We start from the raw sequence: 12,285 nt of genomic DNA, 5'->3' as shown, positions 1-12,285 counted from the left end.
TAAGTTAATTGCTAGTTACCTAAACTACAGATAGTTTCTTTTTTTTGTAAATTGAATAAAGACCAAAAAAAACACCGAGAAAATTGCCTAACATGCTATATGGAACTCTTCCGAATAGACAATCTTTTTTCTATTCGGAGCATTCAAGTTGAGACGGATGCTATATCAGCATTAATGCCTGGTTTCATTTCAAACGACAGCGTAATAAACCAATACGAAGAACGATGTTATGTATTAAAATTCAGAGTGTGAGCGAGGAAATCTATTAAAAAGGTTGTGCTCTGTCCGATTGATGTCGGCTAAACCAATAAAATCAATGCACTGCAATGTAACAGCCAATAAAGCAATGAGTGTGACCTTCAGTCCCACCCCCGCAATTAAACGGGGCGCTAGCGTGCTCCTGTTGTCAGTCGAAAAAGAGGTGGCACTAAGAGGAAGGACGACGACGGAGAAGTTGTAAGTTGCAAGACTGCAGCGAAGTACAGTTTAGTGCATGTCTGTATCACGATTTTTTTCCCCCCCAAAGTCTCCATACGCTATATAATATAAAGTGGCTGCTCGCCTGGGGAGATGAACCGTACTTCCTACTTCGGAAAACTACTCGAAAAAGATAATTATCTTGACAAAAGAATACTTTAGTGCAAAGAGGACGGATGAGTCTCATCTGCGTGCCAGCCAGTGTAAATCACTGGGGAGAAAGTTGAATTTTGGTCCATAGCCTAAGTTTGTGAAGCTCTGGTATTTCGCGTTAATTCTTTCGGTGGAGACTCAGTGATCGTGCAGTAACTTTGCGACTTGCTGTTGATCAGCTTGGTTGTAGGTCGCAGCCCTCGAGGATGTCGTGCCGAAGCGGAGTGGGGGCTGTGCGCGGCGGCACCTCGGGTCTCCAGCCCATGAGAGCCACGGTCCCCTTTCAGCTGAACAACAAAACGCAGCCTGGGCCCAGGGATGGCAGGACAGGTGAGTGTTGACGGTGTCCCCTGCACAAGGTTGTAAAATGCAGAACACCTTTGTTCTTGTCGCAACTCTGGTTTGCAGTAAGTAACTAAAAAGATGAAGTAGTCCATAAACGTATTTTTGTCGCACTAAACCTGCACTTCGTTTCGGCAATTTATCTGTAGTATTAGCAAATTGTTTTGGTAGTGTTGATGCCAGGTCATTTTAATGAATAATCCATTTCTGAAGTCGAGAAGTCGGTGGATCTGGCGTTTCGGATAACTTGGCTGCAGGACATCGACCTGGTCCTGATCCTTCTATTAATGAGTTTTTTAGCTCAGTATACTCGCTTTGACTAAATGGTAACGAATTACTTTGGCTGACTGTTCCTTAGTTGTGGCTAAATGCTTTATTTCACCCTGCTTCCTTTAAATATAACTTGTGAAGTGATCTAATATGACTTGCTTAATCCTACCCGAAAGTAGTGATACCAGTGCTGTTTCGCAGATGGCCGAGTCAGCATAATGGTGAAAAGGCGTTTGCTGACCGGACATAGACGCAAAGCAGCAGTTCCAGGCCACCTTATTTGGCTGCTGTTTATAGGTCCTTCTCCCCTAGAAGAATAGTATTATGCTGCCCTTTTGTCCATAAAACTGTTAAATAAGAGCCATGTAACAAGAAGACTATTGTACCAGTCTTTCAGGCTTGGGAAAGCTTTTCATTCAATTTTATTTACCAATTATTCAGTTTGGGATTGTGCTGTTGAGCAACATTCAGTATAACAGAATATTGGATATGTATTTTTAAGACAGTTTGGGGCCAGAATACATTGTTAGAATTTACTTTTTAAAATTGGTTAATACTATAAAAACCATATTAACTTGTATGGATCAAATACTTATGGAAGTAAGTGCTTCATGTTAAAAGATTTAACTTCTTGCCCCTGACTTTGCAAAAAATAGGAAGGTTTGGTTCAAGGCATTAAGCCGCATGTGGTTGGATGCTCAAGGTATGTGTAAAAAAAAAAAAAAAAAAGTCTGCATTGGCCTTTTGTGGCCATTGGGCTGGCAGAGCAGAGACTCTGTGTACTGTGCTGCTTCACTGGTTCAGTTCTGCTCTTGGGGTACTTCCTCCTGCCTGGCATGAGGGGCAGGCGTTTACTGATGTTAACGGGCAGGGTTTGGAGTGTGGGTACTGGCTGTGGCCGTTACAGTGCAAATGAGCTCATGCTGCTGAACCCGCAGACTTGAACCGTGCAAAGAAAGCAGCACACGGCATTTAATAAACACAGTGCCCTTCCTGCTCTGTCAGCCTGCGGCCCTGGTGATGCCACATCCTTGTGTGCCAGGCTCTGCAAGGTGGGGGATGTGGTTGGGCATTCTCCAAGGACGTCGTTCTGCTCGCTGGACACTGCGGGCTAGTACAGCTCCAGTGTAGCATCATAGGGAAATGTGCACTTTCACAAACTGGGACTGGATCATTTGCTGACCTGCATACAGTGTTAAAACACACAGCCTCCACCAGGTTGCTCTTGAAGCCTCATGGTTCCCAGACTTTCCTAACTCCACCTTTCTGCCATCTCCTTATTGGTACAGCTGAGAGGACCAAACCATGCGCCCCAAAGCCCAACATCCGCCGCACCCTGTCCTTGGACACGGTGGTTGGGCCCTATCTGCAGGGCCAGTGGCCCAAGGAGCTGGACACAGAGGGCATCTGCAGCATGAGTGACAAGGCCACTCAGGTACCCACTCACTCTCTCTGTCTCTGTCTGTCTCCCTCTCTCCCTCTCGCTTGAGCTTTCAGCTTGCATTTCAGGCCGTCTTGGGCATGATGGTAATTTGCACACTGATTCATAAACACTAAGAATATGGCATACAGGCTGACCGGCCTGCTATTCGGTGGTTCCACTGTGTTTTTTTTCCCTCAGATTCTCTGTCATGTTAGATGTTTTTTTTTTTTTGTGGTCCTGACCTGTGAACCAGAATTTTTTTTTTGCCTCAGCCTCAGTTATGTTTAAGCTTGTGTTATTTTTTTAGGCTGTAGACAGGAAGTTGACTGTAAAGAATCTCCCTGCTGTATTGATAATACACTGCTGAGTAAAGGCCTAGGTTACCTGTCTGTGTGGCTCCTCAGATGATGTTTAATGCTTATCCCCTCGCTGATCCTTTGATGCCCAAGAATGCAAGAATATTTTTTTTCTTTTCACAAACCAGGCTTAGAAGTGCCGTGTCGGAGTGATACCTGCACGAGTGCCGTGCGGACAGTGTTTGTGTGCACTCTCCATCCGCTCGGTTAATGCGGCCTGATTATCTCCTGAGCATCTCAAAACAATTTGACTGGGGGGAAAAAAAAATAGATAAACAGTTGCAACAGGGGTGGAGGCTTCTCAGTGGTTTTGTGGCCTGGCAGAGCTGAGATGAAGGGCGGGGGGCGGGGGGGGGGGAGCAGAGCAAGTGGAACCATAAGCGTGTGAAAAAAGGAGGCAGCTGATACGGTTTCGGGGCGGGATCACGCCCATGTGCTGCTGACGGCAGCATTACACCCCCGCATCCTCCCTGCAACGACTCGTCAAACACACAGACCTGTGGTTCCTGTCTCATTATTGTTCTTTATTGGATTTCTGCCGATTGACCGGTTTAATCGGCGGGTTGTATCTGGTAACCGAGCGCTTTGTCTCATGCCACTGGCCGGCTGGTGGCACGGTGAACGCGTCGCAGAGCTGGCTGCGCAGACGGTTTGTGCAGGTTTAAGCAGCCATTTGGTCTCATGCGTTCCGCTCTGAGCAGCCTGATGTGGTTTTGGCCACAAACTGACAAACCCATCAGAATCTGATCTTTACTTTGTAATAAATGTCACTCTGCTGGCCTTCTGCAGACGCCCAGCTCGTGGCCAGAGGAGGCCCAGGTGCGGAGAGCGGGCAGCGGACACAAACGCTCGGCATCATGGAGCAGCGCGGAGCACCGGCGAGAGGTTGGCGCTGGCCGCTCACCCCACCTCCTACAACCGTGAATAATAGCCCCTTATTTTATTTACTCTGTAGAATAAGATGCAAGAGTTTGTCATGCACAATAGACAGCCGGTTACATGACATAGTACACAATGAAAGTCAGCAGTAAACTTATTCTTATGTTAATACTCAAAAAACTCGCTACCAGAACCTTCTTGGAGGTGATCATCGCAGAATGTTACATGGACCTCTTAGTTCTTTTTGCAAAGAAGCTCTAGGATGTCCGGGGGTGTCCAAGCATTGGAGATGCCTTATTGTTGGTTCCTGCTTCTACTCCCTCCCTCCACGCCCTTCATGTTCCCTCCCAGCTCGCCAAATTGAAACAGCACCTCCAGCAGCGCTTCAAACGTGGGGGTCGTGAACGGGACCAGGCGCCTTGGCTTGGGGGCAGCTCTGCAGGGACATCCCAGGTAACCGTGACCCCCCGCCCCTGCTGGGCCCTGCCATTGCTGCATCCCGTTTTGCTGTGGTGGGGAGTGGTTGGCGGTTTGTCTATTGCGTGTGTGAACCAAACTTCTGTTTTTCTTTCTGAATTGATGTGTGGGAGTCGAGCTCGATGGGTATCGATCGTTCGGTTTGACAGTATGGGGCTGGTGTGCGTATTGGGTTTCTCATTTCCAGGACGCTGAGCCGTGCAGCTGCAGAAAGGTCGCAGGCACGATGCTGGCACACAATCATGCCCAAGCGAGCATTTCTGAAGCCGCTCGCCACAGGCTGTCAAGAGCTTAAGGCTGTGTACCTCAGGCATGGATGGTTGAAATATTGCAGCAGAATAAATGTCAGAGGAAATGAATCAAGTTGCAGTGTGAAGCAATAGGAAAATGGATATAAAGGCAGTTCTGCTTTTTGTGCCAAGGTTGGTTTCATCCAGCTGGTGCCACAGCTGTCGGCCACGGAGTGACTCGGTGACGTGTGGCCTGCCACTGGGAGGCCAGCATTGGGGGGGGTTGGGTGACGTGTGGCCTGGTGCATGTGGGAGGCCAGTGGGCGGGTGACTAGGACGAGAAGGAAGGTATTCTGTGAAGGAGACTACAGTATCCTGGAGTCCTTCAGAGAACTACACTATAAGAACAGTGCATAGAGAACTTCGTGGAATTGGGTTTCCATGGCCCAACAACTGCATCCAAGCCTTACATCACCAAGTGCAATGCAAAGCGTCGGATGCAGTGGTGTAAAGCGCGCCACCACTGGACTCTAGAGCAGTGGAGACGTGTTCTCTTGAGTGACGAATCACGCCTCTGTCTGGCAATCCGATGGACGAGTCTGGGTTTGGCGGCTGTCAGGAGAACAGTACTTGCCTGACTGCATTGTCCCAAGTGTTTGGGGGGGATTATGGTGTGGGGTTATTTTTCAGAGGCTGAACTTAGCCCCTTAGTTCCAGTGAAAGGAACTCTTAATGCTGCAGTATTCTAAGCCATTTTGGACAGTTTCATGCTCCCAACTTTGTGGGAACAGTTTGAGGATGGACCCTTCCTGTTCGAACATGACTGCGCACCAGTGCACAAAACAAGGACATTGATGAGTGTGTCTAGTGTGGAGGGACTTTACTGTCCTGCACAGAGTCCTGACCTCAACCCGATAGGACACCTTTGGGATGAATTAGAGCAGAGACTGCGAGCCAGGCCTTCTCGTCCATAGTCAGTGCCTGACTTTATAAATGCTCTCCTGGATGAATGGTCAAAAATTCCACACACTCCTAAACCTTGTAGACAGCCTTCCCAGAAAAGTGGAAGCTGTTATAGCTGTAAAGGGTGGACCAACTCCATGTTAAAGCCTATGTATTAAGAATGGGATGTCATTAAAGTTCACGTGTGTGTAAAGGCAGGTGTCCCTATACTTTTGGCAATATAGTGTATATAAAACAAAACCATATACACACATTTGGAAATACAACTGTAATAAACTTATTTTTTGACCAATGTGCACATATGAGACCAAATTTCATTCATCCATTTGTAAAGTTGCTCTCACGCCTAGCCTGCCGTGATTTCCACTTGGCAACCATTTTGATTAACAGCCTAGTTGTTGGAATGGACCTCGGATGCTAAACAAAGAGTGGTTGTATAATCATTATTCATCAAATAACAAAATTAATAATACAGACTTTATGCACATGTGCTTTATGCTTCATGTCCTATAATGTACTGGCAGCCCATTCAGGGTATTTCCTCTGCTTTGTAACATGTCTCCTTAACTTTCTCTAACCTTTCTCTGTTAAGAAAGGAAAGGGGTTGAGGCTAGAGCTTGTGATGTTTGTATTTCCTTTGATGTCACAGGCATTGCTTAAAATGTGAAACAATCTGTAGGATTTCTTGCAAACCTGAGCTGACAGTAACCTCCATGCTTTTTACGCAAAGTTGCTTTCAATGTATGCGTTCCTGGTGAGGTGGACTGGCGCGGCAGTCTTGCTGATATTCATGGTAATGGTGGACCCTCCTGTTAGTCCACAAGCCCTTGCATGTGGTACGTGACTCATGACATCACACTGTGTCATTTTGCTTTGGATGGACAGTCCAGCATTTCCCTGCTGCCATTTCTGGGCTATCTGTGGCATTGAGGTTTTTGTCCACCACAATTCCATAATTCCCAGTTGGAACAGTCACCTGGAAAGCTGCTTGGAATGTGCTGAATTTGAACCTGAAACGGGACACTGTTGTCTAGGCTTGGGTGTGATGTGAGCTGTGTCCCTCTGCATGGTCTCTCCCTAGACGACACCCATCACCATCCCACTTGCACCCCTGGTGAGGCTGGCCCCCCGCTTACGGCACAGCATAGAGGGCCTCAACCAGGAGCTGGAGGGCGTCTTTGTACGGGAGCAGCCAGAGGAGCAGCACAGAGTGAGTCTAACGCTCATCCATCTTCCTTAAATCGCCTTATGGTGACCTGTTCGTCACATTCATGTCCTCATAGTGGCGCTGTCTCATCCTGCTTATGACCTCTGGCCGTATCTGTGTGCTCTCCTGCTAGATTTTGGATGTCCCCGATGGCCACCGAGCTCCAGTTCCCTCCCAGCGATGCAGCAGTGGCTCCCAGAGTGACCCCTCCCCTGCACTCCTGTCCCCGTCTCCGTCGCCCTGCTCTTCCTTGTCACCCTTCCCCCTGGGCGACATGGCTTCTGACTCTGACGTAGGTCAGTGCCCCCTTGTTGTGCCTCCGTTTGGTTTCCACCCCTCCCAATGTGCCCGGTCAGTGTGACAGCGTGTGGCACCGTACCTCTGCCTCTCAGATGCACTGGGCTACAGAACACTGTCCCGCTCACCGCCGTTCCCCCTTGGTGGCGCCGCTGACCCCTCCTTCCTGCAGCTGTCCTCCTCCCCCCGCCCCAACAAAAGCTACTCCTTCCAGAGGGAGCCCCCCGAAGGCTGTGAGAGGGTGCGCGTCTCTGAGGATGGCCTGTGAGTCTACTTCTCCCACGTCCCCTTGCGTTTACAAGTTGTACCTGAACCGTATAGCCAGGCTTATTTTGTATAAGTCGCATATTTGGTTAATTGTTTACCGGAAGCCCTTGCCCTCCCAGTTAAATTGCTCATGTGAACATTTGTTTGTTTTTTTTTTTTTTTCTTGTTTTCTTTAATCTGTGTTTCCCCCACCAGCGTCGCCTGCATGGCTGACCGCTCTTTCCCGTCATCCTGCCCCGACCCCAACAAGGTGAACTTCACTCCACATGGCGGCTCTGCCTTCTGCCCTGTCAGCCTGCTGAAGCCCCTCCTCCCATCTGTGGACTTCCTGTTCCGCAGCCTATCAGTGTCCCCCGTCGCCGGCTGCTCTAGCCAGGGCTCCGCCCCGTATCAGGTCACCGGCCCAGGAGTGGCTGGGTACCTGGGCCTACATGCTGACACTGCTGCCACCACGGCCATGTGAAGAGGGATGGAGCCCCCATATCAGGGTCATGTCAACTGGTGTGGGGGGGGCATACCTTTAATGGGATTGTGAGATCTGTGCAGCCCTGGGACATGCAAGTCTGCCAGCTGAAGGAGCCCTGGAGAAACTCCCCGTTTCCATGGTGGTCAGTTGGTGGAACCACACCCAACTGGACACATGGAAAGGATTTCCCATTATATGAGTACTTGGAGTAGATAAGGCCCCCCCCATCATGTGACTTTATGATTTATGAACAGTATTCCACTTTTTGTGTTTCTAAATGTTACAGAATGTGCTCTGTAAGTGACTCTGAACACAGAGGGGGCGTTTCCAAGCAGGCAGTTATTTAAAGAGTTCTTGGTGGAGTTCGAGAAGCACTTAAAGGGACGGATAGCCAACAGGGCAGCATTGCAGCAGAGGGACTGAGCTGCTATGAGAACATGAACTTTGGTCAGTTCATGATGCCCCAGCTTTTTAGGTAAATTGACAAATTACAAAATATACTATCAGGTTTATAGCTGTTTGTCAGCCCTTGTGAAGCACTTTTATAATAAATTTCATGGGCTTGTACTGGTGGACTTAAGTCATTTTTGTAAGAACGTCTGGAGCAGGTTGGACCATTTTAGCTGGATTTTTTTTGGGGGCTGGGAGTTTTCCCTGTCACTGAATGTCATTTAAATGGCACTCTTTAATGGAATATGGCTGACTTCTCAAATCACAGAGCATTGATTGTTCTTGTTCTAAGTTGAATTTAACTAGAATATTTAACTGAAAATGAGCTAGTGCTTTCCTTTTAAACTGCTGGTATATCACATACAGCATTAATTTACGTGAAGTGAAAGATTTGACCTCAGTCAAGAGTGTCCTCTATGTGTGCAAGCAAAATGAAATTGTTTAGGCTTTGCATTCCATGTATCTAATCTTATTTGTGTTTCAGATGTGGAAATTGCTGAAAAACTTTGGCCTGATTTGTGTTAGTCATGTTTAGGCAGGATTGGTGGGTGTTTCTAGTTAATGTTTTGTTGCCGTAGTGAAAATACAGCTGTTTTTCTATGTAGAAAGTGACAAGGAGAGACTCTCAGGTATACTCTACTTCAGATCTTCTGTAAGTGTAGTGATCCATGGAGCTTCAAGATAACGGCTCCAGTAATGGAAACCACTCAGCTTGGAGTTTGTTTTTGCTTTATTGTAATTTTTGCTTAAAAAAAAGTTTCCACCAAATTTCCTGAGCTGTGTCATTTACAAGTTTGGTAAAGGAGTCTTTTCTTTTTAAAATTTAGAAATGCAATACAATGTTTGAATGAATGTGTATACTGAGAAACTGGAGTGAAATTTTACTTTTGAAACAGTAAAAACACAATGTATTATAATTGTTTCTGCATAAGCTAAAATGTTAACTTTGCTTTTTTGTATTCAGGAGATGTTTTAGTTTGACTCTACCGATTTAAGATAATCGTTGTAGAAATGCACGACTACTAACTTTAGGATTGTTTTTCACTTCTGCAGGTAAACTGAAATAGCCTGCCTAAGGATATTTATGAAAATGATTTTGTCTTTGCACCTTTCTGATGTTATTTGCATACCTTGTGTTTTTACACCAGCAGAGGAAGGGTGACCTTTAAAGGTTTCATCCCCCCCCCACCCCCCCCCCCGCACAGAAATGACGTTAGTTTTTTTTGATGATCTTTCTTTGTCACCTCCAACAGTCGTTTTACAACATTAAACATATTTAATTTTCCATATCAACATTTGTTCTTTCAATAACTACATGGAGCAAGGAGCTATTAGGTTATTCCAAGCTGGTGGTTACATTTAATGTAACTGTACTTCTGGTCTATGTGTATTATGGTGCATACAGTACATTTACCATAGAGGGAGGTATATAGAATCAGTATAGAGTTGGGGAGGACAATTTGAGCAAGGACAGGATTTGTAAACTACCATTTCAATTAAAAAGACCTGGATTTCATTTAAGCACAGAGGTGCCCTGTGCTGATTGGTCAGTCTGCTATAATCATGCACTAATGTTAATATGAAACAGCTGGATGAGTCTTTCAATCAAGGAAATAAGAACTGAACTATTCAGCCGAGCACAGGAGCCTTTTAGTTTTAAACTTGTTTGTAAAACCTGAAGTAGCTCAAAATGTCCTCCCTGACATGGAATATATGTGCACCCTCTCTGAACATATTATACTACTTTGGCAACTTAAAATTAATACATGATAAGGCCTCGTTGCAGGAAAGCTCGTCACAGGGCAAACACTTCGGAGACCTCAGATCTCTTAACCGCCTGTTTTTGGACCACAGTGGGAACATGTGGCCACCACCCAATCAGATCCAGGTAAGGAACTGAACCCACAAAGCCAGAGGTTGGAGGCTGCAGAGCTACTCACGGTGTCACGGTGCTGGTCTGCCTTAAACTAGCTGCTTATACAATCTGCAATAGTTTGTGAGCCAGTATTCTTAACCTTCCAGGCCAGATGTACTTGTGCGTTTGGGTGTTACCTCTGTTCAGGCTTTCAGGCCTGCAGTCCAGCGGCTCAGCTCTGTACTTTGTGTCCCTCACTATTGGCAGCTACCGTTCTCTGCTTGCTCTCATCTCTGTTGTCCTGGACTGTTCTGATACTGTAATTGGGTCTGCTCCTGTCTTCAGCTTATTTGGGCATTTTGACCTCCGCGTACTGCTACCTGAGTCCATGTCACTGTGTCTTTGGTCTGCCCTCTTGACTTTAAACCCAGCTCAGTACCCATGGCTGGGCCAGGAAAGAGGGCTTCGAAGTTTGTTTTTCCAAGACTCATTCCAGGCAAGTGAGATAAATACATGAGGCCTCTCGTTAACTGTGTAATCTAGCCATTATCAGGCATACCTTCTGACTTAACTGGATCTTTTATATGTGCAACAGAGAACTTTGGCTCAGATCTTTGCCAGATTAAATACTACTCGGCCGTTTCGCTTACCTCTTACGTGTTCCACGGAGAAAAACAATGAGCTGCTGTTTTCTTTCTGGTCTAGTTGTTACAGCCGGGAAATTTCAAGCCAAAAATGCTATTTAACTGTCACTTAGTTTCAGAAGTGTGGATATGACTATAAAGTAGTTAACATAATCAAGGGTACTTCATTTTAAGAAATACAAATATTATGTTTCCTGCCTTGCCTGTAGCCACTGGGGTAAGCTCTGGACACCCCGCGATCCTGAATTGTTTCAAAAAATGGATGGATGGACAAATTTTGTACCTTTTATTTGAAACCTGTAGTAATTCATCTATAAATAACCTAACTAGTAAAACATGGCTGGCCACATGCAGGTCGTGATGTCCCTCTGAGTAAGGGCTTCAGCATGTTTTTCCCAGAGGCTGGGATACACCCTGAATGGAATGCTGGTCCTTTGCGGGGCACATACACAATCACCGATGATGGGCAATTTAGAAACGCAAATTAGCGTAATTGCACATGTTTGGACTGTGGAATTTAAGGAAATTGCAGGATCCGGACGAAAACTACACACCACATGAAGAACGTGCCTTGGCACTCAGAGAGGAGGTGGGGTTTCAGCCGACACCTCAGAAAGGTAAGGCATCTTATTTTATTCATGTGTCATTTATACTGGCATTTTATGATTAAGTTAGGAAGCCTGCCAAAATAAATGTATGGTCTGAGCAATTAGTCTACATTGAATATCCCATTCTATATGATAAACTTGTCAGAGAAAAGCAAAAAAAACAGTAATAAGCACAGAAATACATGCATGGGCCCTTTGAGTAGCGCTTCGAAGCCCTCACTCCATAGTCACATGGTCAGTATTCCACCAGGTCACAATATTTTTGTTTTTCATGTCTCCTCATGTTCTGTTCAATTCCAGACTCCCCAGGGTTATGACACTGATTGGCCCGCAAACATCAAAAATTTGGGAGCATTGTGTGTCGTCAGACCCCTTTTACTGGGGCACGTGACCCAGTATTTATGTGCTGTGCCCCAGTAAAATTTCATGTTAGAATCATATGGGTCATAAGGGGGGTGTCTGTGCCCCAGTAGAGCTATTTGTTTAGCTACTGTACACTCCCGGTGGGGACTAATTTATGCTGGTACAGTTTTGACCACCTGGGGGCACCAAAGGCACAAAGAAAGCCATCTTTCAATCAGTTGTTTAATCACTGATACATCATTTATACAAAATGCTTATCTTTACTGATGGCTGGGGATCAGAACAGAAAACCTCAAAAATCGATAAAACAAAATAACATTATTTTCTGTTTTGTGCCTGTAGCTTCTGAGATAAGCTGCGGGCCCCCACAAACCTACTTGGGGCAAGTGGGTGTCAAGATAAATCCCTGTCCTGTTCCCTTCCATATATCAGTTCCCCATTTAACCAGCAGATGTTGCTGGCCATCCTGTTGCTATTAGTTCCTAGTGCAGGAGTGCTAAACTCCAGTCCTGGAGGGCCAGAGCCCTGCACATTTTTGGGTTTCTTCCCATTTAACAC

At 46.1% G+C, this 12,285-nt stretch overlaps 1 protein-coding gene across 1 annotated transcript; it reads left to right on the top strand.

Moving 5' to 3' along the window:
• The first annotated feature begins 372 nt into the window (after nucleotides 1–372).
• LOC111837640 (protein FAM117A-like) lies at nucleotides 373–9,546 on the top strand. Its single transcript, XM_023799864.2, has 9 exons — nucleotides 373–456; nucleotides 810–960; nucleotides 2,532–2,677; nucleotides 3,811–3,906; nucleotides 4,252–4,353; nucleotides 6,652–6,780; nucleotides 6,911–7,073; nucleotides 7,170–7,338; nucleotides 7,537–9,546. The coding sequence occupies exons 2-9, from the start codon at nucleotides 837–839 to the stop codon at nucleotides 7,802–7,804; spliced, it is 1,197 nt and encodes a 398-aa protein (XP_023655632.2). The 5' UTR covers nucleotides 373–456; nucleotides 810–836; the 3' UTR covers nucleotides 7,805–9,546.
• Nucleotides 9,547–12,285: the final 2,739 nt, after the last annotated feature.

The sequence above is a fragment of the Paramormyrops kingsleyae genome, chromosome 5, assembly GCF_048594095.1.
Source record: "Paramormyrops kingsleyae isolate MSU_618 chromosome 5, PKINGS_0.4, whole genome shotgun sequence".
NCBI classification, from domain to species: Eukaryota; Metazoa; Chordata; class Actinopteri; order Osteoglossiformes; family Mormyridae; genus Paramormyrops; species Paramormyrops kingsleyae.
The sequence above is the reverse complement of the archived record's forward strand: the minus strand, read 5'-3'. Positions and strand labels throughout refer to the sequence as shown.